Source organism: Marmota monax, unplaced genomic scaffold (assembly GCF_021218885.2).
Source record: "Marmota monax isolate L192 unplaced genomic scaffold, Marmota_monax_Labrador192_F-V1.1 WCK01_AAM20220418_F8-fsc00089, whole genome shotgun sequence".
NCBI lineage: Eukaryota > Metazoa > Chordata > Mammalia > Rodentia > Sciuridae > Marmota > Marmota monax.
The window spans coordinates 1530764-1555098 of NW_026694744.1; the positions used below are offsets into that span (position 1 = coordinate 1530764).

At 40.1% G+C, this 24335-nt stretch overlaps 1 protein-coding gene across 7 annotated transcripts in view; it reads left to right on the forward strand.

Moving 5' to 3' along the window:
- Nucleotides 1–24335, forward strand: part of Ctps2 (CTP synthase 2) — a 99288-nt gene that overhangs the window by 56826 nt on the left and 18127 nt on the right. For all 7 annotated transcript variants that reach the window (XM_058572564.1, XM_058572565.1, XM_046424297.2 and 4 more), the window contains 3 exons: nucleotides 8527–8623; nucleotides 19507–19562; nucleotides 21369–21465. In XM_058572564.1, coding sequence (XP_058428547.1) covers nucleotides 8527–8623; nucleotides 19507–19562; nucleotides 21369–21465 — 250 coding nt within the window. The remainder of the gene's footprint in view (nucleotides 1–8526; nucleotides 8624–19506; nucleotides 19563–21368; nucleotides 21466–24335) is intronic.

The window sequence follows — 24335 nt, forward strand, 5'->3', positions numbered from 1 at the left end:
TGGAAAAAAAAATCACTTTTTTCATATCCAGGAAAAAAAAAATGCTATCACAGAAGGAAAATGTTACATAGTTGTTTTTTTTTTTTAAAGAGAGAGAGAGAGAGAATTTTTTTTTTTTTAATATTTTTGGTTTTCGGCAGACACAGCATCTTTGTATGTGGTGCTGAGGATAGAACCGCACGCATGCCAGGCGAGAGCGCTACTGCTTGAGCCACATCCCCAGTCCCTGTTACATAGTTTTAAAAATTTTAGCAGGGCTGGCGTTGTGGCAGTGGTAGTGTGCCTCAGTGGTAGTGTGCCTCGCCTAGCAAGCATGAGGCCCTGGGTTCGATCCTCAGCACCACATAAAAGCAAATAAAGGTATTGTGTCCAACTACAACTAAAAAATAAATATTAAAAAAAATTTTAGCAGGGCCATTCACCATTAAGCTCTAATAAAAAAAAATTTAGTATGGCCCTTGAAGTCTCCACTTATGTCTTGGACAAGACAGTTACTTAAATATTTCAATACATGAATGAATGAATGGAAGTATTGCTTCAGAAGCACTTTTAAGATATGGGAAGAAGATACCTAATAATTTGGGGTTTCATTTGGCAAAGCAAGATTACTGAGTAACATGGTCATTTTTCAACTTTTCCATTATTTGTTGATCCCATTGTCTGCTTTATTTTTCTCATTAGCCTTTTCCTTATCAAGTATATTTTGGGAATCATTCTACAAACTTACAGAAATACTCAGCCTACCCTAATACAATTGGAAATCCTTCAAACTTTTTTGGAACTGCCAGGATTTAAAATTGTAGACAAAATTGATTTATATTGGAAAGAGTTCCATGAAATAACTAGGCCATTTCCAGGGGACATTGATCTAATACTGATCATAAGTCACAGGAAGGGGTTCCGGGTCGACTTTAAAAGCACTTAACAGCTTTTAAACACTTGTACACTTCCACACTGGTATAATTTTCTCTGACCTGCATTATATCACCTACAAATTGAGGCTTGAACTATCAGATTGTATTTCTCCCTGATGCTTTTCAGCTGTAAAAATCTAGAGCTGTCTTTACATTGGAGAACAAACGTGAAATCTTAAAGAGTTCCTTAAAAGCTTCCTACCAGTCTTGAGTATTTATCATTCCATGTGTCTTCTCTGTCTTGCATGTATTATTATTTTTATTACAGATTATTGAAGTCTGGTTTGCACCAGTATAGAATATGTGTTCATTCACTGGTTGGAGTTAAGACAGGCATTGTGTTTTTAGTGCATTTTGTTTTTAGTTGTAAGATTTTACACAAAAATATTCTGATTTTGACAGTGCTTTTTAAATTGAAATTTTAGAAAATTTCTGATGTTTTTATGTGTAGGTTCTGTTCTCTTAGGAAGAAGTCGGCTTTTGTGAATAACCATATCAAGAGCTATCTTTTTTCTCCAACATCTTTTAAAAATATTTTGAGTCTATAAAAAAGTACAAGAATAGTACAGCGAACTCTAGTCTACCTTTTGACTAGATTCATTAATTGCTAATATTTTCATGTTTGCTTTCTCTTTCTCTGGACCAACCCCTCTCCACCATGAGCCATTTGAGAATCAGTTGTGAACATTTACGTACTTACCCCTAAATGCCTCAGCATGTGTCCCCCCCACCCCCGCCACAAGGACATGCTCCCACATAGTTGCAATGCCATTATCACAGACTATATTCAAATCTCTCCAATTATTGAAACAGAATCTTAAGATTATCTGTCCCCTCAAATGATCACTGTGAGCTACAGTTAGTTGATGGGGTGGTTATTATATTTCTCTTCTAGTATGTATATTGAAGAATATGATTGTAATAATTATCTAACTTTTTTTGTGGTTGTGGGAGTTGAGCCCAGGGCTTCATGGATGCTGGGCAAGTGTTCTACCCCTGACCTACACCACTAGCCCAATAAATATAGAATCTTTTTTTTTTTTTTTCGTGGTCCTGGGGATTGAACTCAGGGCCTTGTTCATGCAAGGCAGGCACTCTACCAACTGAGCTATATCCCTAGCCCCTATAATCTTAATAGAAATAGATTATATGACAGATAACATTTTATATAAAGAACACATATAACACATGACACATGGTGTATGACATGTACATATATGTGTGTGTGTGTATAAATACATTCTAAGAAGCACTTTTATCAGTTAACAGTCTTTCAGGTTACAACTTCTCATTTCAAGGAAAGATCCCCAATTAAAATGGGCCCAATGCTGCTTGTCAGAACTTATACAGCAGCAAATGCTAACAGAAATTGAAAAACAACCTGTGGGTCTTTTCAGTTTTGCTTGCTCATTTCCTCCAGTGACACCTCTTTACCCATAGACTTAAATCCATGAGGGTAAGCCTGCAGTCAGAAACACTAAATCCACTAATAGATAGTCTCATGAAACATTAACTAGAAATATATGAAGACAAGCGATAAATGCAGGGTGTGTTCACAAGAGTGCATTTTGAAATGTGAGAAGGGGAAAGAATGACAGGTACAAGATTGGTAATGGAAAAATGGAGAGGCAAAGGTTATTTATCATCTTGCTGCTCAATTGCTTGATCTTTGAACAGACTTAACTTTTCCTTAGGAAAACCAAGAGTAATTTATTTTAAAAGCTCAGGGTGCCACAAACTTCCATAGCCATGTTATTCTGCTCCAAGTGAACAGTATGCAGTGCCTGAAAAAGCCCTTTGAGAAAGAGGGTACAGTGTTAGTACCCAGTCTTTGCAAAGCAGAACACGTGTGGAATGCTATCATGTAATCTTGAAGTTTAAAAGAAACCTTGAATACTAAATTATAGCTATTCCTAAAATCATCTGTCTTCTCAAAAGATCACTTGTGAGCTACAGTTGATGGGGTGGTTATTATATTTTATTATGATAACCACCCCATCAAATGATAAATACTCAAAAGACTGGTTATTATATTATAGTTTGCCTGTCTCCTTATCTGGTGCCTGCCTTCCCTGGACCCTCAGACAGAGTTCACTTTCTTTTCTACTTTTAACCTTTCCCTGGGTTGTGAGTCTGTTGCCTTTGGGCCTGTCTGTGTTCATGCTCAGTGATTGAGTTTTAGAGGCCTCCTGATTATAGCCAATGCTTACTGAGAGTTTATTTTTACCATGGGCACTCCTTTGTCCTAAGCACCCGACTTCTGTGACATCATGAAATCCTCACAGCAATGCTATGAAATGGATGTCTACAGAAACATCTAAATAATGTATTAGCTTCTTATTGCTGCTGTAACAAATTACCACAAACACAGTGGCTTGAAACAATAAAAATTTCTTTAAAAAAAATTTTTTTTGTGGTGCTGGGGACTGAACCCAGGGCCTCATGCATGTGAAGCAAGCACTCTACCAACTGAGCTATATTCCCAGCCCTACAGTACAAATTCTTTCAGTCGTGGAGGTCAGAAGTATAAAGTGGGTTGGTTGGCAGAGCTGTGTTCTTTCTGGATGTTCTATGGGGGAATCTGTTTGCTTTTTTTTTTTTTTTAAAGCTTCTAGAGGCTACTTAGTCTTGGCCCACCCCCCATCTTCCAATCTCTGTATGATTCTGTCATTAAGTTACCTTCTCTGATTATTACCTTTGTGCCTCCTCCTTTTTAGGGCCTACTCGGTTATGTTGAGTTCACCCTCATAATCCAGGATAATTTTCTATTTCATGGATGGGTTCCTTATAAAGGCTGAGTTTAGCCTGTCTCTGTCTCTTTCTCTCCTGTGATGCCTTCTGCCATGTTATGACACAGCATGAGGGCTCTCAAGAGTCTTAACTTATCTGCAAAGTCTTTTGCCATGTAAGGTCATGGATTCTTGGGTTCCAAGGAATAAGATATGGACATCTTTGTGGGGAGGCATTATTCAGCCATCTCCAGGGACTAACTGAAAATGAGTTAACAATGTATAGATTATTTATTTGGGAGGGTGGGCAGAGCAATGGTATTAATTATGGGGCAAAAAGGTGGACTGGATGATATCCCTAAGGCATGGGCTCTTGTGGAATGGGAGGGAGAAGGTGCCTTCAGAAAAGTGTTAAAGGGGTGGTCTTGTGAATCACAGGGTAGTGGGAGGAAGTGGAGGAGCCCTTGGTATTAGACCAGTGTAGCTGAGGTAGACAGCAGGTTAGAATCCATAAGGAGAGCACAGCTAGCTGGGCTCATGCATGAGGTGCTACCTGAGTGCCCCCAGCAGTTTAGATCTGATCTGTAGTGACGGAGGCTGCTGGAGCTAGCTGTGTAAAACAGTATTAGGTAAGTACCATTGACAATAAAGCTAGCCCGTATATTTTTGTACAACTTGAATATGGACCTGTAAAGAATCAAAATCAGAGTAAAGAAGAGAAGGAAGAGAAAAACCAAAGAGTGCTAGGAAAGGAATGGGTTGGGGAATCCTTGTAAATATACTCAGAGAATACTCTAAAATACCTGAGCAAATTGCTTTGCATGTTGCCTGAGATACTGAAGATGGTCTGCTAGACGTGAAGCTTTCCCATTGTCCCCCAGTGAAATATCCAAAGGCAAAGAAAGGAAGGAAGGACAAGAGCTCCATCAGACAGGCCCCATGCACACTGCCATTAGGGGTTGTATCATTAGTAAGAGAATTGAACGTCCTTACACTTTGCTGTTGAAGGTACCTGAGTGCAATAAGGACTTGAACCCATTATACTTTTATTGTGGTTTGAAGAAAAGTTTAGTAAAGGTTAATTAGTATCATATTTATCCTCATGAGGTGCTTTTACATCTCCTAAAGCTTTATTACTTATTGATCCTTTTTTATTCTTTTTATGTCTATGGCTCAATTCCAAGAATGGACAGATCTGGGGAACAGATGACAGCCAGTATTCTGGCCAAATTAGAGGGGCCAAGGCAGTCCTTTTGCAATGGAAGAGGAATTTGCTTTTAGATGCGAAGTCTGGGTTAGTTTGAAAATGTTGGCAACAAATCTATAGCATATTTCAGGTTCTTTTCTTTGATCACCCAGCAATAATAAAATAGTTAGGAGAATGTTCTCCTATCTCTCAGGCTTTTTTTTTTTTTTTTTTTTTTTTTTAATATGAGGGATTGACTCAGGGGCGCTCTTCTACTGAGCTACATCCCCAGCCATTTTGTTATTTTGAGACAGGGTCTTGCTAAGTTGCTTAGGGTCTTGCTGAGTTGCTGAGGCAGGCTTTGAACTTGCAATCCTCCTGCCTCAGCAGCCTGAGCTGCTGGGTTTCAGGCATGTACCACCACACCCAGCTGAGGCTTGTTTTGGAAGGAATGCAAGGAACAAAGATGTTTGGGTTCTTTTTTTTTTTTGCTGAATCAGGTTGCTTATGACCCAAGAGGCTGTCAGGCACATCTTTCGAGCAAATAGTGTTGTTTGATAACTGTGAGGTTCTTTGCCTGAGTAAGACTTGAAAAACAAAAAGGAACAGAAAAACCTAATGGACAGCAGGAAAGAAAGGGGTTGGGGAATTGTTAAGAGTATTGAGGAACACATGAGAAATTCTGAGCAAGTCCTGGGCATCCCTGGATGAGCCTCCTAGAGACACCCAGAGAGACCTGTCCTGTTCCCTCCTTCCCTGGTACCTTTCCTATTGATCCTCTCTGATTTTCCCCTTTCACTGCTGTCCAAGGCATCGTCTGGAGTGGTGGGGGGACTGTTTCCTTTGCTCTCCAATCTCTTTGCACTTTTTCCTTCTCCACTGGTTCCAGTGTTAGCACACTGCAGTCAGAGCAGCACTGTAGATGTTACCCTTTGGGATTTCTTTCTTTGCTCTCATTTTAGGGAAAGGTCATGTTTATTACTTCTGAACACACTGTAGAGAGTGTGAACTAATACCCTCATGTAAGGCCTTAGTAATACATTTCACTCTTTGTGCCTTAAACTTTTATTTTCATTAAAATAATATTATGGGCAAAGCCAACAGTTCTAAAGAACTGTTTCTTCTATAATGAAAGAGTCAGTACTCTTTCCTCACCCTCTCAACCCTTCTAGATGTTTCTCCTGGTATTTGCCTCCAGGTTTCTTTCTTTTTTTTTTTTTTTCCCAATACCCATCTGGGTGTTGTTTTTTTTTTTTTTTTTTTTAAGTTGTTGATGGATCTTTATTTTATTTATTTTTATGTGGTGCTGAGGATTGAACCCAGTGCCTCACACATGCCAGGCAAGTGCTACAGCCCCAGCCCCTTTCTCCTCCAGGTTTTTAAATAACATCCTCACATTTTTCTTTTAGGAATTTAAACATTTTCCCATGTTAGGTGAGTATTTAATGGCCTTAGTATTTAACAGCCTCCATGTCCACTACATTTTCCTTCTTTCCCTCACCACCTCCATACTTTAGTTTTGAAAATGTTTGCTTGTCTGGAGATATCTGTTAACTTCATCCTAAATAAGCACAAAGACAGGTTTCCTCATCTTAGTTGGGTAATTTTATCTATTCTCAATGGTTCAGATCAGAGCATTCTTGAATATCAAATTCACCAATAACGGAACATACTACATTGAAAGACTGTGTGTTCTTGGACTCGGCTAAGTCAGTAAGGTGGGTGAATTGAATGGAGAATTACAGGATCTTTTTTTTTTTTTTTGGTAGTTCTGGGGATTGAACCTAGGGTTACTTTACCAGTGAGTCACATCCCAAGCCCTTTTTAAATTCTTTTTTAATATTTATTTTTTAGTTTTAGGTGGACACAATATCTTTATTTTACATATATGTGGTGCTAAGGATCGAATCCAGTGCCTCATGCATGCTAGGCGAGCATTCTACCACTGAGCCACAACCCCAGTAATTTTTTTCTTTTTGAGATAGCATTTCACCAAGTGGCTTAGGGCCTTGCTAAATTGCTGAGTCTGGACTCAAACTTGCGATCCTCCTGCCTCAGCCTCCCGAGCTGCTGGGATTACAGGCATGTGCCACACAAGTTTAACAGGATGTTAGTAGAGTTTATTGTTGTGGTCTGCCAAGATGGTTTAGATTGTCTTAACTTAAATGGAAGTTAAATGAGATTGAGGCTCTGAATACACTTAGGACTTCCTGTGAGTCCATGACAGGTGGTGTGGTCTTATCTGCCCTTTCCTAGAAAATACTTAGAAAGGCCAGGTGTTCATAAGCAGCTCAGCTTCATAAACTGGAAGCCAATGCCCTCTCTCACCTCACTCCAGTAATACTTAATCTAGCCATAATTAGCCCAGCAAAGAAGATAGGGAAAACATGCCAAGGCCAAGAGCAGTTCCGAATGGAGCACTCCATCCAATGAGGGATATAATCCAGATTTTTCTCCACCCCTTCCCCTCAGTGACTCTTGGAGCTTGCTTGGGACACAGAGTTCAAATGGTTCTAAAAGTTCTGGAGCACTGATAAGATCAGTTGTTTTCTTAGAAAATTCTTACCTCAGGAAATTCTGGTTGTCAGGGATGCCAGTGGAGCAATCAATATGTGACGGTTAGGGTGTGGGGGGAAAAAAGGAAAGGAAGTTTCTATGAGGGAAGCCCAAGCAATTCCATCAGCACAGGTCAATTTACCCAACTGTAATCTGTTATAACAACTTAAAAAAAAGAGATGAACCAAAACCATGAGATCATAGTGAACCCAGAAAACACATGAATTACCAGATTAACAAGAAGAGGTGAAAAACTTAAAAGTCACTTGTTTCTGAATTTCTGTGGTATAACCATAAAGATGAATTTGAAATTTTTCTTTTGAGTTCATTCATTCATTCAGTGTATACCATGTGCTAGATCCACACATGCCAGGGACTAGGAATGCAATGGTGAGAAAAAACAAAACCACCCCAGTCTCACACTCAAAACACCCATCAGACAGACTGAGAAGGGCAGGGACAAGGGAAGAACTTGGGTCTGTGAGGCCATAGAGAGAAGGCCCTCATTAGGCTACAGCTCCTTAATTGGACAAGAGGGTCTGTAGGTGATAAATCAACAGGACTTGACAGATTGGATAGGAGAAAGAGGGAGAGATCAAGGGTGCTACTTAGGTTCCTGATCCACAGAATGTTCTAGAATGGATATTACTTTTTGATTTTTAAGGAATTCTTCTAATGGTTTTCTATAGATAAGATACTTCTGATTTACCTTTCTACAAGGACTGACAGATTTACTTATGGAAAATCTTTAGAGAATGTCTTGCAATGGGTGGCAAGAAGTTTATCCTGGGAGAGACATGAATACCAAAATAGAAGGTCTCAGAAGCCCAGAACTTGAAAAGTGAACATTGCTTGGAACTGACAGATTGAGAAATGATAGGAAAAGGGTCATAAAGATGCTCCTGATAATTTTTTAACAAGTGATTTGAATGAAAGATGAGAAGTAGAGATGAAATGGAAGCGCAGTGTGAGGTGAGTATGAAGGATGGCTGCTTTTGGACAGGAACATCAAGGAACTGATCAGATATTATACGTTGGGGAACATGCTGACCCAATGACCATTTCTCTAAAAGTACAGCTTGAAATTTGGGAAATGATAATTTTACAAAATGGTAAAACTGAATCTGTTTTGTTTCCTAAGGTGATTGACATGCCTGAACACAACCCTGGCAATTTGGGAGGAACAATGAGACTGGGACTAAGAAGAACTGTTTTCAAAACGGAAAATTCAATATTGAGTAAGTTTCCCAGATGGTTTATTTTACAAGACTTCTGGCTGTTCACGTGGCCATGACAGGAACCCAGCCCATTTTGGAGGCTCAGCCCCATCCCTTCCAGCAGCTTCAGGACTTTCGACTCTATCTCTTGCTTGTCCCTTCTCTCTCTCTCTCTCTCTCTCTTTTTTGAGAGAGAGAGAATCTTTTTTTTTTTTTTTTTGTAGATGGACACAACACAATGCCTTTTTTTTTTTTTTTTTTAATGTGGTGCTGAGAATTGAACCCGGGTCCCGCCCATGCTATGTGAGCGCTCTGCCGCTGAGCCACAATCCCAGCCCTGTCCCTTTTCTCTTGCTGGCCCCTCTGCTTTGGGCATTCTTCTCCCTGGCAGGACTTGGTAGAACACAGCATAAATGCTCCTTCTCATTTGAACTGCAAGACACTTTGTTCAGCAAGCTGTTTTGTGAGTTTACCAATGTGCTTGGAGATGAACTTGGACTGGGGGAGAGCGCTCTGATTCAAACTCAATTCTTTTGAATCCACAGTTCTCTCTACTACATTTGTTGCAGTCTGACTGGCCTTGGGTGCCTCATTAATGAACTTCCTAAGGAGGAAGGCTCAGAAGTATATGTCTCAGAAGTATTTTTCTTCTGGGCTGAGGGTATGCCTCAGTGGTACAGAGAATGCTTGCCTATTATGCCCAAGGCCTTGGGTTCCATTCTCCCACACCAGACAAAATAAGGAAGTGATGGCTGTAGAGGGCCCTTTTGTGGGGCAGGCAGTGGGGGAGGAAACATTGATTAGGACAGCCACACAGGGGATTCTGGGATGATTGGCAAAAAGTTCTGTTTATTTGTTTTGTAGTACTGAGATTTGAACTCAGGAGGAGCTCTACCACTGAGCCACATCCTCAGCCCCTTTTTAAAAATTTTAAATATATGTTCCATTGTTCTCTCAGTATCCCAGAGAAGAAAGTTTGCTATTTCTTTGTTCCCTCACTATCCCCAGCAAGGGGGGAGGAGAGTTTGCCCAAGGATCTCGGACACCTAGAGTCATTCCTGTGAAGTTATAAGAATACCTTAGGGGCCTGGTGCTCCGTGGTAGAGTGCTTGCCTAGCATGTGAAAGGCCCTGCTTTGGATCCCCAACCCCACAAAACCAACCAAACAAAAAGAAAATACCTTAGACAAATGCCTTCTTAGCTAATAGGATAAGTAAGACCAGAAATATGAGCTTCTGCTTTAAAAATGAATATAATAGTTCTAAGGAATATAGTTCTTCCTAGCAAGAATGAAATTGAAAACGTTTTGAAATGAATACATTTCTTTCTTTGGCTAAGAAGCATTGTTCTTTAAGTGACTAGCATTTTTCTTTATAAACATAAGATGCTTCCTCTTTATGGGTATTAGCAATGATTTGGCTTTCAGATGTTTTCAGATACTTTGGAACTTTCTACAAATAGTTGCCTAAGTGACAAAAAAGGGTTAGTGAAAAAAAAATTAATGTTCTAAAATTATATCCACTATAAAAGATTCAGTGATAATTTGCCGGCAGCAAAATAACCGGGGGGTGACAAGCAACTTTCCTGATTGATACAGCAGGAGTGGGAGCCGTTTATTGTAGGACAGGAGGGGTATATATACATTCCACACAGCTTATCTTAATTAACATAAACTAGATACAGCAGTCAACCAATAAGGAATCTCCACACTTAATGGCTCGCTGGCGTTACTTCACAAACCACTCCCTCTGCAAAATGCCAGGCGCCATCCTGACTTGTTTATAGACCCTAACAATAATTGTACTAGGCTTTTTAAAAAGAGCAGCGTACTCAATGTATTTAAAGATAATGAAAATAAGACTGATTTGTTTTTCTTTACAGTAGACATGAAAATAATGTTTACGATTTTTGTGAATCTTAAATACAGCACCAAAGCTTGTTTAAAACATTTCTAAAAAACAGCTTTATTGAGATACAATTCACATCCCATCAATTCATCTGTTAGTAGTGTACAATTCACTGGATTTTATTGTATTCTTATTTTATTGCAACCATTACCACTGTCAATTTTAGAATAGTTTCATCACCTCTACTAGACAACCTGAACCCCCTCGTCATCACCACCCCTACTCTATCAGCCTCTGGCAGCCACTGATCCACTTTCTGTCTATAGATTTGCCCATTCTGGATATTTCATATAAATGGAACCATATGCTAGATCTTCTTTTGTGTCTGGCTCTTTCAATTACAATGTATTCACGATACATCCACAGTATAGCATGTATCATTCCTTTTAATGGCTGAATAATATTCCATTCTATGGATACATAACATTTTGTTTATTCATTCATCAGCTTATAGACATTTGGGTTTTCAGGCAATAATTTGTTGAATTTTGTTGCCTTATATTTAGATTGTGCTTCTTAGTTTGCAAAAGGCAAGTGATATGTGAACCTATGGTCCTCAAAAAGCATAAGATTTTGCCTTCCCACCTGTGTGAGACTGGCTTACATGGGTCTCCAGAAAAGATTATGTTGGGGATAAGAATATGAACACTGTGCATAGCTCTATTAGGTATCATAAACATATAAAAACAAATAGCACCATGGTGTTTTATGGGCTTCCTCTGCCTCCAGTTGGCATATTTCGTTTGTGGCATCTTATTATTTTTTCATAAGCTGACACATTTCTCTTGTAGGACCTCCCCCACTCCCAATTTGGCACATTTCCTTGGGTAGGCATTTTTTCCAGTAAGCACATTTTTACAAGGACGGTATGAGCAAAATACATTTGCCTACATTGCTTGTAGAAATGTAGAACAGTTTTGATGGAAAGCTTTTTGAGGCTTTTTTTAAAATTTAAATTTGATTTATGGGGGGCTGGGGTTGTGGCTCAGTGATAGAGCACTTGCCTAGCATGTGTGAGACACTGGGTTTGATCCTCAGCACCACATGAAAATAAGTAAATAAGATAAAGATATTAAAATTTTTTATTTATAGGCCAGTACTTACAATGTTGTGGATTAAATGAAAAAAAATAAGAAAAGAGTTGTTTAGTAAAAGAGACTGCCTTAAGATAGAACCCTTGGTTGTCAGGGATGCCAGTGGAGCAATCAATATGTGACGGTTAGGGTGTGGCACATGCTGGACATAAAGGGTGGATTACCAGGAGGCTGAGGCAAAGAAGATAGGGAAAACATGCCAAGGCCAAGAGCAGTTTTTCACCTCTTCTTGTTAATCTGGTAATTCATGTTTTCTGGGTTCACTATTTTTATGTTCAGGAGTAATTCCTACTTTGTTCAGTCATCTGTTAGTCCCTTAAGGGTTATGAAAACATGAAGTCACTTTTTCTGAGGTGGAGATGATAAGTATAAATTGATTTGAACAAAAGTACTGGTAGTTATCATTTGCTTTGTTTATAAGAAATGTGTTCCTGGAAGCTCACTCCTGTTCTGTGTTCCATTTGTGTGTTTTTGTCTTTGTTTGCAAAGCCTTTTTCTTATAAAAAGATTAATGACAGTGTGTGTGGAATTGTCAAAGCTGGCTTAAGGGCCTTTAGAAATTAGGTATTTTAGCTGTGTATGGTGGTGAACATCTGTAATCCCAGGTACTCAGGAGGCTGAGGCAGGAGGGTTGCAAGTTCAAGACCAGTCTGGGCAACTGAGTGAGACCCTGTCTCAAAATGAAATTTAATAGAAAGGCTGGGGGTACAGCTTAGTGGTAAAGCACTTGCTTAGCATGTGCTAGGTTCTGGGTTCAACCCCTGGTACTGAAAACAAACAAACAAAAAGGAATCAGGTAATTTTCTAAATGTATATGTATGACCCTTTACCTAAGTTGGTATATCCATGATCTTTTCTAAACTTTATATTATGTTTGGTTTTTACATAGTCTTATTGTAGCATATCTTTTTCATATGATGGAGTTCATGTCCATTATTTGGGCATATACTATTTTCATGTATTGGGAATCGAATCAAGGGCCTTGCACATACTAGGCAAGTGCTGTACCACTGAGCCACATAGCAAGTCCTCTTTTTTTGTATGTGATGGAGGCTTGCTATGTTGCCCAGGCTGGCCTGCAATGCATGGGGCCCAAGTGGTCCTCCTGCATAAGCCTCCTGAGTAGCTGGGATTTCAGATGTGTGCCTAGCTCTGGGCATATAGTATTTAATTGAGTTAAGGACTCCTAACTTGCTGATTCATTTCCTGTTGATAAACATTTCAGATTGGTTCCAGCATTTTATTAGAAAAACGCTGATTCAAACATCTCAACATGGTGTTTTTGTTCCTTTGAATGTTTCCTTAAGCTAGATTTCCAGGAGTTGGATTATTAGGTTGAAAGGTATGAACACTTTTATGACTGGTCATTCTGCCAGATTGTTTGAAAGAAGGGGCGAGTCAGTTCCTAATGACGTTAACTGTGCTAAGGTGCTTGCTTTGCCTAGTCTTTCTTGGGTCATTAATATTTTTCTTCCTGTTCTGTTAGCAAGAGCGAAAGGAGCCCTTTATGATTGTGCTTTATCTTGCTTTTCTTTTCATTGCCACAGAGTGAAACTTTATACCCTCAAATGTTGATTTACTCGTGTGTAGACTACCCAGGTCTAGGGTCTTCATCGGCACTTAAACATGGCAAGGGAGAGATCTACTTGCCCAAAGCCCATTATCTAAATCACCTAAACCTGGGATTTACTACCCAGGGTGGTAAACATTTTTGGCTCTGAGGCTATTGTGGTGTGAGAGCAGCCATAGATGATTTGTAAATGAATGAGCATGGTTATGTGTCAATAAAACTTTATTTATGACCACTGACATTTAATGTCTAATTTTCTGGATTGTTTGACGTTTTCCAACTATTTGAAATGTAAAAACTATTCTTAGTTCAAGGGCCAAACAAAAACGGGGGAACTGTATTTGGTGGTGGGCTGGGCCATAGGTTGCTGAATCCTGGTCTAAACAAGAACCAGCACATGGTGAAGGACAGCAAGGTTACTGCTTGTCTATTCACCAGCATAAATATTCCGTTTAGTGACAGAGAATAAGACAAGAGGGCTTCCAGAAACCATTTGATCCAAAAATCTTTATATTTTGGCTGAGCAAGTAGAAAGTTGAGAAGGGGCACCTGATGTTTGGAAGAGTCAAGAACAGGACTCAGGATACTGTATCCCATTCGTTTCTAGCTTTCCACTGAGCCACACCTCCTGGCTCCACAGTCCCACCATTATAATCACTCTCCAAAATGTAACTCTTTTTTTTTTTTTTTTTTTATGAGAGAGAGAGAGAGAGAGAGAGAAATTTTTTTTTAAATATTCATTTTTTAGTTTTTGGTCCAAAATGTAACTCTTAACATGCATGTCTTACAATTGTTAGACTCGCTGAATGCCCTCCTCTTTATTGCATAGATATTATACCACAATTAAAACAACATTTTATCTGGGCCGGATGCAGTAGTGCATGCCTATAATCTCAAAGACTTGGGAGACTGAGGCAGGAGGATTATAAATTCAAAGCCAGCCTCAGTAATTTAGCGAGACCTTGTCTGAAAATAAAAAATAAAAAGGGCTGGGGATGTATCTTAATGGTTAAGTGCCCCTGGGTTGAATCTCCAGTACCCCCCTCCAAAAGAAAAAGAAAGAAAAAAAAAAAGAAAAAGAAAGAAAGGCAAAACCCCCCACATTTTATCAGGGAATTTAGGCACTAGGACCTGTCTTCTTATAGTGACACCAGTAGTCGATTGATTCATTAGATAATTTTTGAAAAGCGGGGAGAATGGCACAGAGCAGTTCATTATGAACTGGGATACTTTGAAGAATAAGAAATCAAGATGGAGGGGCTTAGGCTCAGGTGAGAGGAACTGGAGGTGCACTGAGGAACTTGGTTTTTAAACTTCATCATTTTTGCTTGTGGCTCTCAACTGAGCACAAGAAATGGGAACATAGTAAAGCACAAAGAAATTTAGGCAAGGTTCAGAGTTCATTCAGGGCATGTTTGACAATATGTTTGATGGTGCCTCCGAAATGTTACAGACCTCAGTCTTCATTTGTTCTAGAAAGAACATGGCTTCTGGACCATTCAGTTAAAAGGTTTGAATACTGCACAATCTGGTTTATGTGCATTAAGTATGGATGCTGGTTAACATCAACCTAACTTAAGCTCCCAAATACTTATGCCCTCCAAACTAACACCCAAATGCTAGGGTCTCTTTAACCTTTAGAATAGGGGACTGTCATGGGGTGGAAGGGTGCAGAGAGGTATAGAGAGGGCCTAAGGGCTCTGGGGGCCATAGGAGGGCCACTCCTTGAGTGCAGTGCTGGGTTATGGGGTCTTTAAAAGTGAGGTGGACGCCATTTTCCCCTCCATGGGTGTCCAGTGCAGTTTATGCAACTGGAGACTAAGACCTGATGATTTTCTGTCAGAGTTCTGAGAAGGTGGTCCTTATCTTCAGGGCAGATACCCAGGACCAGGCAGAAACTTGACGTAGGCAGGTGACAGCTAGCAAAAGGGGACAAGGAGAGTTCTTCAGGGTGATACCAGCAGGAGTATGACACCAGCAAAGCCATCTGGACAAGGCATGTGTCAATCAAATGCTTTAAGAAAAGACTTCATTCGTTTCAGGAACCTCCTCTGCATTTCCTCATTTTAAGGAGAAGAACTTGACTAAAATGGTTGATTCTGCTTTACTATAAGAAAAAAAAAAGGTTTTCTTTCTTAAAGAACAGAGGCAAGAGCCAATTAGGAAGGTATTGCATGAATCCCAGTGTTAAGGGTCTGGGGAACATTCATGGCACTGGAAAGGCAAAGTGGTCAAATCTAACATTTGAAAGAGTTGAAAGAAATGTGGTTAGGTAGAACATATTTTCAGGGGCTAGAAAAGTTACTTTTGCTTTCTTTCCTCTTATCAAAGCACTGCTACAGATAAACTGCTTTGAATTTCTAGTGTGATTAGAAAGTTAAAACACACATACACACTCACACACACACACACATAACCTTTGCCTGGTTATTGAGGTGGTTTACAAAATGGTTTAGATGCCCATGCTATGGTAATTTGTCACCGTGCTGACACATGAATTAGGAACGAGTGTGGTGGGACCTGTGAGAGACTATGCACAGACCCCAGGCCCACCCCACAGAGTGGCTCTCTTCCTTGCTTCTTGCCTTTTCCTGGGGAAACCATTTGCTAAAGTGTATTTGTTAATATGGAGGCTCAGGGGTCTGGGACAGAGCTCCTTTGAGCCTACTGGTAGGTGATATTTATGTCCCCCTGACCAGATTGGCACTTCCTAATCAATTCACCAATGGCAACTAGTACAGTGGTTCTGAGTTCAGCCCCTGAGGCCACATTGCTTACCAGAGGTCTCTTGGGCCCAGTTCTTGGTCACTGGCTGTGCATAGCTACTTACTCTTACTGCACCTCAGTTTCTGCATCTGAAAAATGGGATAACAAGAGTGCCTGCCTCACTGAGGTTCTTGTGAGTGTTAACGTGTGAATCCTTATACTGTTGTCTGGCACAGAGAAGGCACAACTCTTATGTGGCCGATGGGATCGTAAATGTGAAGGACTTATATTGACCTGTGATCCTCTCAAAGCTCAGGGCGAACTTGCTTATAATCTGGCACTAAGGGGATCAGTCAGGTTGGGAGTGTAGCTCAGTGATAAGTGCTTGCCTAGCATGTGTGAGGCCCTGGGTTTGGTACCCAGGACCACAAAAAAGAGGGGAGGTTATCCTAAGGTCGTGGGAGGGGAGAAGTGAGTGGTGTGAGGAGGGGCACAGGGATCCCCTGAGTTTTGCAGGTTCTCTCTCTTCCCTCTATTCCTATCTCTTGGCTCCCCTTCTTGCCAATATACCCTATCAGAAGAATTAATAAAAGCTAAGAAAAGAGATGCTAAATATGAGTTAAGAATACTAAGCCAGGTGTGGTGGTGCATGCCTGTAATTCCAGCGACTTGGGAGGCTGAGGCAGGAGGATCTTCAGTTCAAGGCCAGCCTCAAAAATTTAGCAAGGCGCTAACCAACTCAGTGAGACCCTGTCTCTAAATAAAGTACAAAAAAGGGCTGGGGTTGTGACTCAGTGGTTAAGCACCTCTGGATTGAATTCCTGGTACCAAAAGAAAAAAAAATATCCATCTGCCAACACTTTGCAAATCAAATACACCAAATACCTGCACCTAAGGCAGCCTCTTAGGATCTCTGAATTAGACACACAGCAGCAAATTCTTGCAGGTGAATAGAAAGTTCCTAAAATGCCTAATTGCATAGGGCATTATTTTGGGCAGTCCTGAAAGAGAATTGAATTAAGACACTGGATGAAGCAGTCACAAGATGTTTATGCAACTTGGTAATGAAGCCCATTAGGTAGTGATTTTGTCTTTTGTAGAGGACATGGGTTATTTCCCCGCAGCCTCTCTGGAAACAGGAAATGTGGAACCAGTTGAAAGATGGCTCAGAAGGTGTAGATGGGAATTGACAACATGTGGGTGACAGCTCCAAGGGCATGAATGTGGGAGAGGAAGTGGGGGATTCTGTCTTGGGCAGGGGGCCTTTGTTAAAGATGAAGAGCAGGTAAATGGGCAAGGGATCCCAGAGGGGGTGGGGATGTCACTCAGATTGCACCTGCAGAAAGCAGTACTGTAACATAACAGGGAAAAAAGCCAGGGGTAAGAGTGAAGCTATATAACTTGCATTTTAAAAAATTTTAATTATAGTAAAATTTACTATATTAACTTTTGTTTTGTTTGTACTGGGGATTGAGCCTAGGGGTGCTTTACACTGAACCATATCCCCAGTCCATTTTAAATTATTTTTTTATTTTTGAGACATGGCCTCTTCACTAAGTTGCTAAGGCTGGCTTTGAACTTGTGATCCTCGTGCCTCAGCTTCCCAAGCTGCTGGGATTACCAGCATGTGCCATCATTCCTGGTGCTATACCACATTTGTTTATCCATTCATCCATGATGGACATTTGGACTGTTTCCACTTCTAAATTTGCACAGCTTTTTCTTGGGAAAAATTTTAGTTCTTAAAAGGAGATAGCATTGGGTGTGGTGGTGCACACCTGTCTTCCAGGTAACTCCGGAGGCTGAAGTAGGAGGATCACAAGTTCAAAGCCAGCCTCAGCAACTTAGTGAGGCTCTAAGCAACTTAGTGAGATTCTGTCTTAAAATAAAATATAAAGAGGCTGGGGATGTGGCTCAGTGGTTAAATGCCCCTGGGTTCAATCCCTGGTACCAAAATAAATAAATAAATGAATAAAAAGGGCTGGGATGTGGCTCAGTGGTAAGTACCTTTGGAGTCAATCCCTGGCACCCCCACCTCCAAATAAAAATAAAAAAATAAAAAGGAGAGAGCAATAAATTAGGTTGAGTTGCTTAGGATTACTAACATGAGGGTGAGGATAGGCAGGGCCATTAATGTGTTAAAAATATATTAAGTATGAGACAGATGCTAGCCAGTAGCAAATTAGAGAAAAAGATGGTATATATAGTTTGGCAAAGTGCTTTTGTTTCTGATAACCCTCTTATGCACATCATTGGTGTCTTGCTGCCTGCGTTTGGAGCATTTTAGAGGTCCTAAGGCTTCTATCAATTGTCTTTCTCTAAAGCCTTGCTGACACTTCTTAAGTGAACCTTAAGCTTATGTGCAGTTAATCTCTGCTGTACTTTATTTTGTCTCCAAAAAGACTGGGAGAGAAGACTATGTCATTTTGTTGAGATTTTCCCCCCACGCCTAGGGACATTGTATGGCACTTGAGCTCAACAAATCTGTCTGTAGGACCACTCATAACAACATGGTGTATTGTTATCTATTTCTGCTAGATGCTTTTGAGTGTGTGTGGTGCCAGGGATCAAACTCAGGGCCTTGCAAATACTTTAGGCAAGTGCTCTACCATTGAGCAGCACCCCAGCCCAGAAGCCAAATTTTAGGGTCAAAGGTAACTATATATTTTTAAAAATAAGATCTCTTTCTTTTTAAAAATTTTTTTTTTTAGTATTTGATGGACCTTTATTTTATTTTATTTATGTGTGGTGCTGAGACTCAAACCCAGTGCCTCACACATGCTAGGCAAGCTGTGCTACCACTAAGCCACAGGATAAGTATGTTTCTAATGTGGGGTATAGACTAATGTGGCCAGTACTGTGTGAAAACACAGAAGTGGCTGGTGTTGGGGAGAAAGCATTGGGCCAGATGTGCCGAGGCCTCTGCTCCAGAATCGACTGTGCTGTCCAGAAGGGCAGGATGGGGTAGGGGGAGGTTGGGGCAAGTCCTTTGCTTTCATTTTGTTCTTTTATAAGATGGGCCTTGTGGTGAGTGCACACAGAAGCAATGGTATGGAGGTTACTCGATTTTTCAGTCCTTCAGGCAGGTGTATTAAAGGAGGATCCATGGTCGATCCTCTAGGATCTATCGGATTCCATGGTGGGCTTGTATCCTGGCATTGTACAGGCTTCCCTGATGTAATGCAGTGGTGATGGTTTACTTAATAACTGTTTCAGGGTTTTGAGGAGGGGGTGAGTGGGCATGGGGGCAGGAAAGATGGTGGAATGAGATGGACATCATTACCCTAGGTACATGTACGACTGCACATATGGTGAGACACATCATGTATAACCAGAGAAATGAAAAGTTGTGCTGCAATTGTGTACTATAGTGAATCAAAATGCATCCTGCTGTCATATGTACCTAATTAAAATAAATTAATTAATTAAAAAAAGAACTGTTTCAGGGTTTTGAATTAGCTAACACCATCTTCCACTAGAAGAGAAGAAAATCTAGATTCCTACTTGGAGTGTGATCATTTGGGGGCTTCTGCTAGAGATCACAGAGGCTTCTTTCACACATGTGCCAATGAATGTGCTTCTGAAGCTGATTACACCAATGTTAATCTCACTGTTGTATCTCTACAGGGAAACTTTATGGCAATGTTCCTTTTATAGAAGAAAGACACAGACATCGGTATGAGGTATGCCTTTCACACAGAATCACTATGGAATGTGGATGCTTAGTGTGAGGAACCCCAGTGATTATAAGCAGGCCCTCTGGAGAAAGTTTCTAGCCCCATAGCATCCAGAGGGACAGGGAAGACATGCCAGATTTCCCACAGCTTTCAGATGAGGTGGGTGGGGGTAGGAGATTCTTCTCTCCTTGGCTTTCCAGAGGCAAAAGCTTTCAGTGTCTGCACACGGGCATATCAGGGTTCTCTGTTAACTCCAACCACCATCTTCCAGAGCAAGATAAGCCCTGCATTCCCCTTCCTTAACCCCTGCCCTTTATTTTCCAGGTTTGAGAAAATGGCAGTAGCTCCAAAGAGAGACCAAATGCCTCTTGGGATAGGGATGAGTTCCTACATATTATATGGTGGATTCTAGATTTAGGAAACCTCTTTGGCAGCTTACATTGAGCTTGACGTTTAGTGTCACATGGTTAAGAGTGGTTAGGAGTTGAGATTGCCACATGAGAAGCACAGGTGCCCAGAACTGCAGATTGTCTGTACCAAAATTAATTAATATATCAATTATGATGCTTTTGGTTGTAATGAACAGAAATCTCTATTAGTCATTCAAATAAGTCTAAACAATAATGAAATTTATTATCTCAAGTAACAGGTAGTCCAGAGCCTGGGTAGACTCCAGGCATGGAATAGTTAGGGCTTCTGTCACCTCTGTGGTTTTCTTGGTCCTACCCTTTTCTGTGTGTGTCTGCTTTGCCCTCTGACTAGTCTCTCTCACAGTTGCAGAATGGCTGCCGGCAGCAACTGAGGTGACATGCAGTTTTTCTTCAGTCTGATTGGGTTACCTTAGTTTACTTTACCAGTCTGTGTATTAGTAACCATTTTAACCTTTTGGTGGGTTTAAATCTGGGTTTTGTTTGTTTGTTTTTTTGGTACTACGGATTGAACCCAGGGATGCTTAACCACTAAGCTGACAAGGTATTAGTTAAGTTGCGTAGGGTCTTGCTAAGTTGCCCAGTCTGGCCTTGAACTTGTGATCCTCCTGCCTCAGCCTCCCAAGTTGCTGGGATTATAGGAGTGCACAACTGCACCTGGCTTAAACCTGGGTTTTTGCAACATTCATCTACCAAGAGGGATTGGTTTATCTTATTTGGTTTAGACCAATTGAGGTCAACCTCTGAAGTGGGACAGACAGAGTTCCAAGTCCAAGGAAAAGAACAGTTTCAATCCTCAAACAAATTTATTCTTTGGAGAAAGATAGTTAAGTACACACCACTCAAGGAAGAAGCAAGTACAGGTTGTAACTAGCTAGTCTCAAAGTTCCAAGTCAGAATATCTGTGTCATAGTTCTACTTTTTTGAATCTCATCTTTGGGTGATAGAAGGTGGACCTCTCACATTGAAGTGATGGGTTTAGACTTAATGTCTTAAGTTCATTATGAGTTTAAAATTAGACTTTGGGTATTAAGTAGAGAAATTAAGTACTAGTTAGAGAATCCCTGAAATGGAAAAATCCACCCAAATAAAGGATTGTTTCACAAGCTCATATGTCTGTATTGCACTGCAGCTCAAAAACACTTTCCTAGCTGGATATGGTGGTGCACGCCTGTAATCCCAGGAGCTTTGGAGGCTGGGGCAGGAAGATCATGAGTTTAAAGGCAGCCACAGCAAAAGCAAGGTGCTAAGCAACTCGGTCTCTAAATAAAATACAAAATAGGGCTGGGGATGTGGTTCAGTGGTTGAGTGCCCCTGAGTTCAATCCCCGGTAGCAATAACAACAAACCCAAAAACGAAACCACTCACTTTCTTGTATTTCCAGGTGAACCCGAACCTGATCAACCATTTTGAGCAGAAAGACCTAAGTTTTGTTGGTCAGGATGTTGATGGGGAGAGGATGGAAATCATCGAACTGGCGAGTAAGTGAGCTCTTTGTTTTTGAAAAGCCTTGTGTCAACCACAGACTAATTTGAGATCTAGGTTTTCGCTCTTCCTATTCCTCTTGCCTTTGAAAGAAATATGAAATTATGGGGTGTCGGAAAAACAGATGGCTTCTAGTCCTAATCATTTGGGGGTCTATTAGTCTGAATCTACTATAAAATAATGGCTTTTCCCAACTCTACCAGTTCTACAAGTAGTAGGCTTCTTTTCTCTCCCCATCTTCCTATTCTGGGGTTTCTCCTGTATGTCAGCCTCTAGGTTAGATGCTCTGCAGAAGGCAGACAGCTCACTGTTAACTGACACTAAGCTTGTTTTCCTTCTTTGAGGATGAATGGCCACCTTGCCATTGGTGACTGCTGTTGATGTCTGTTGTGTGAAGAGCCTGGCTCCTCTCCTGTCCTTTCCCTTCTGCTCATGCTCAATGGTGAAGCTCAGGCCAGTCATTTTACTTCCAAACTTGAATCACTGCACCCAGACTTCTTTGTAAGACCAAAGAGAGCACAAAGGGATTGTATTTTTTTTTAAATTTTTAAATTTGTTTTAATTAGTTGTACATGACAGTTGAATGCATTTATGTACTTTGATATATAATACACAGATGGGATATAATTTCTCATTTTTCTGAGTGTACATGTTGCAGAATCATATTGGTCATGTAGTCACAAATATACATACAGTAACAATATCTGTTTCTTCTGCTATCTTTCCTATCCCCACATCCCCTCCCCTGCCATCACTTCCTTCTACCTAATTTTAGGTAATGCTATTCTTCTCTAGTGCCTCCCCGCCTATTGTGAATGAGCATCCGCATATTAGAGAAAACATCCAGTCTTTGGTTTTGTGAGATTGGTTTATTTCACTTAGCAGATATTCTCCGACTCTAATCACTTACTAGCAAATGCCATGAGTTCACTATTCTTTAAAGCTGAGTAATATTCCATTGAGTATGAATTCCACATTTTCTTTATCCATTCATCTGTTGAGGAACACCTAGGTTGGTTCCATAGTCTAGCTATTGTGAATTGAGCTACTATAAACATTGATGTGGCTGTGTCACTGTAGTATGCTGATTTTAAGTCCTTTGGGTCTAAACTGAGGAGTGGAATAGTTGGGTCAAATGGTGCTTCCATTTCAAGCTTTCTGAGGAATCTCCATACTGCTTTCCATAGTGGTTGCATCAATTTGCAGTCTCACCAGCAATGTATGAGTGTACCTTTTCCACCACATCCTCGCCAGCATTTATTGTTGCCTGTATTCTTGATGATTGCCATTCTGACAGGAATGAGATGAAATCTTGGAGTAGTTTTGATTTGCATTTCTCTAATTACTAGAGATGTTAAACACCTTTTCATATATTTGTTGATCAATTATATTTCTTCTTCTGTGAAGTGTCTGTTCAGTTCCTTAGCCCATTTATTGATTGGGTTATTTGTTTTTTTGGTATTACGTTTTTTGAGTTCTTTATATATCCTAGAGATTAATGCTTTATTGGAGGTGCATATGTTAAAAAATTTCTCTCCTCACATTATTGTTTCCTTTGCTGGGAAGAAGCTTTTTAATTTGAATCCATCCAATTAAATGATGAATAGATAGTAGAAGAAATCAAGGATTAAATAAAAAAATTCTTAGAGATAAATGAGAACACTGATACGACATAACAAAATCTCTGGGACACTATGAAGGCAGTACTAAGAGGAAACTTTATTGTATTGAGTGCATTCATTAAAAGAATAAAAAAATCAACAAATAAGTGACCTAACACTACATCTAAAAGCCCTAGAAAAAGAAGAACAAATCAACACCAAAAGCAGTACAAGACAGGAAATAATTAAAATCAGAGCTGAAATTAATGAAATCAAAACAAAAGAAACAATTGAAAAAATTGACAAAACAAAAAGTTAGTTCTTTGAAAAAATAAATAAGATAGATAAACCCCTGGCCATGCTAATGAAGAGAAAAAAAGAAAACTCAAATTACTAAAATAGAAGATGAAGAAGGAAATATCACAACGGACACATCTGAAATACAGAAGATAATTAGAAACTATTTTGAAAATTTATAGTCTAATAAAATAGAAAATATAGAAGAAATTGACAAATTTCTAGAGACATATGACCTACCCAAACTGAATGAGGAGGTCATACATGATTTACTTTTATTTATTTATTTTTGCATTGGTTATTCTTTTTTTAAAAAAAATTATTTTTGTATTAGAATTCTTAATACACCATTATACCATTATTTATCATATCTCTGAATATATATAAGGTATGTGTAAGGTATATGAAAGGAGACCCTCATCATACATGATTTAAACAGATCAATTTCAAGTAATGAAATAGAAAATGCCATCAAAAGCTGCCGCAGTCTGGCTGGGCACAAATGCCGCAGTCTGGCTGGGCACACAATCAGGAGCCACCACACAGCTTGTAGATTCAAACAGCAACTCTTTATTCCCGAACTCACACCAGCCGTCTACCAACACGTTCTGGGGAAATCCACGTTCTCTGCCCAAATCCACCTCCACTGGGCTTCTATCTCCAAAATATACTCTGAATCCCGTGAGAACTCAAGGGGAACTCAGGCAGCAGGATACGCCCTATTCCCAGCAGGAATAATCTTAAACCTTAAACCTGGAACCTAAACTGGGAACGCCCTAAACACGATTATCTTAAACCGGGAACACCCTAATCCGCCTTGGTCCTTGAGCAAGGTCACCTACATTCAATGTCACTGCAACATGGGGTACGCTGGCAAGGAAATTGTCATACCTACTTGGCTAATGGCTCCCAGCAAAAAGCCTACCAACCAAGAAAAAACCAGGACCCGATGGATTATTAGCTGAGTT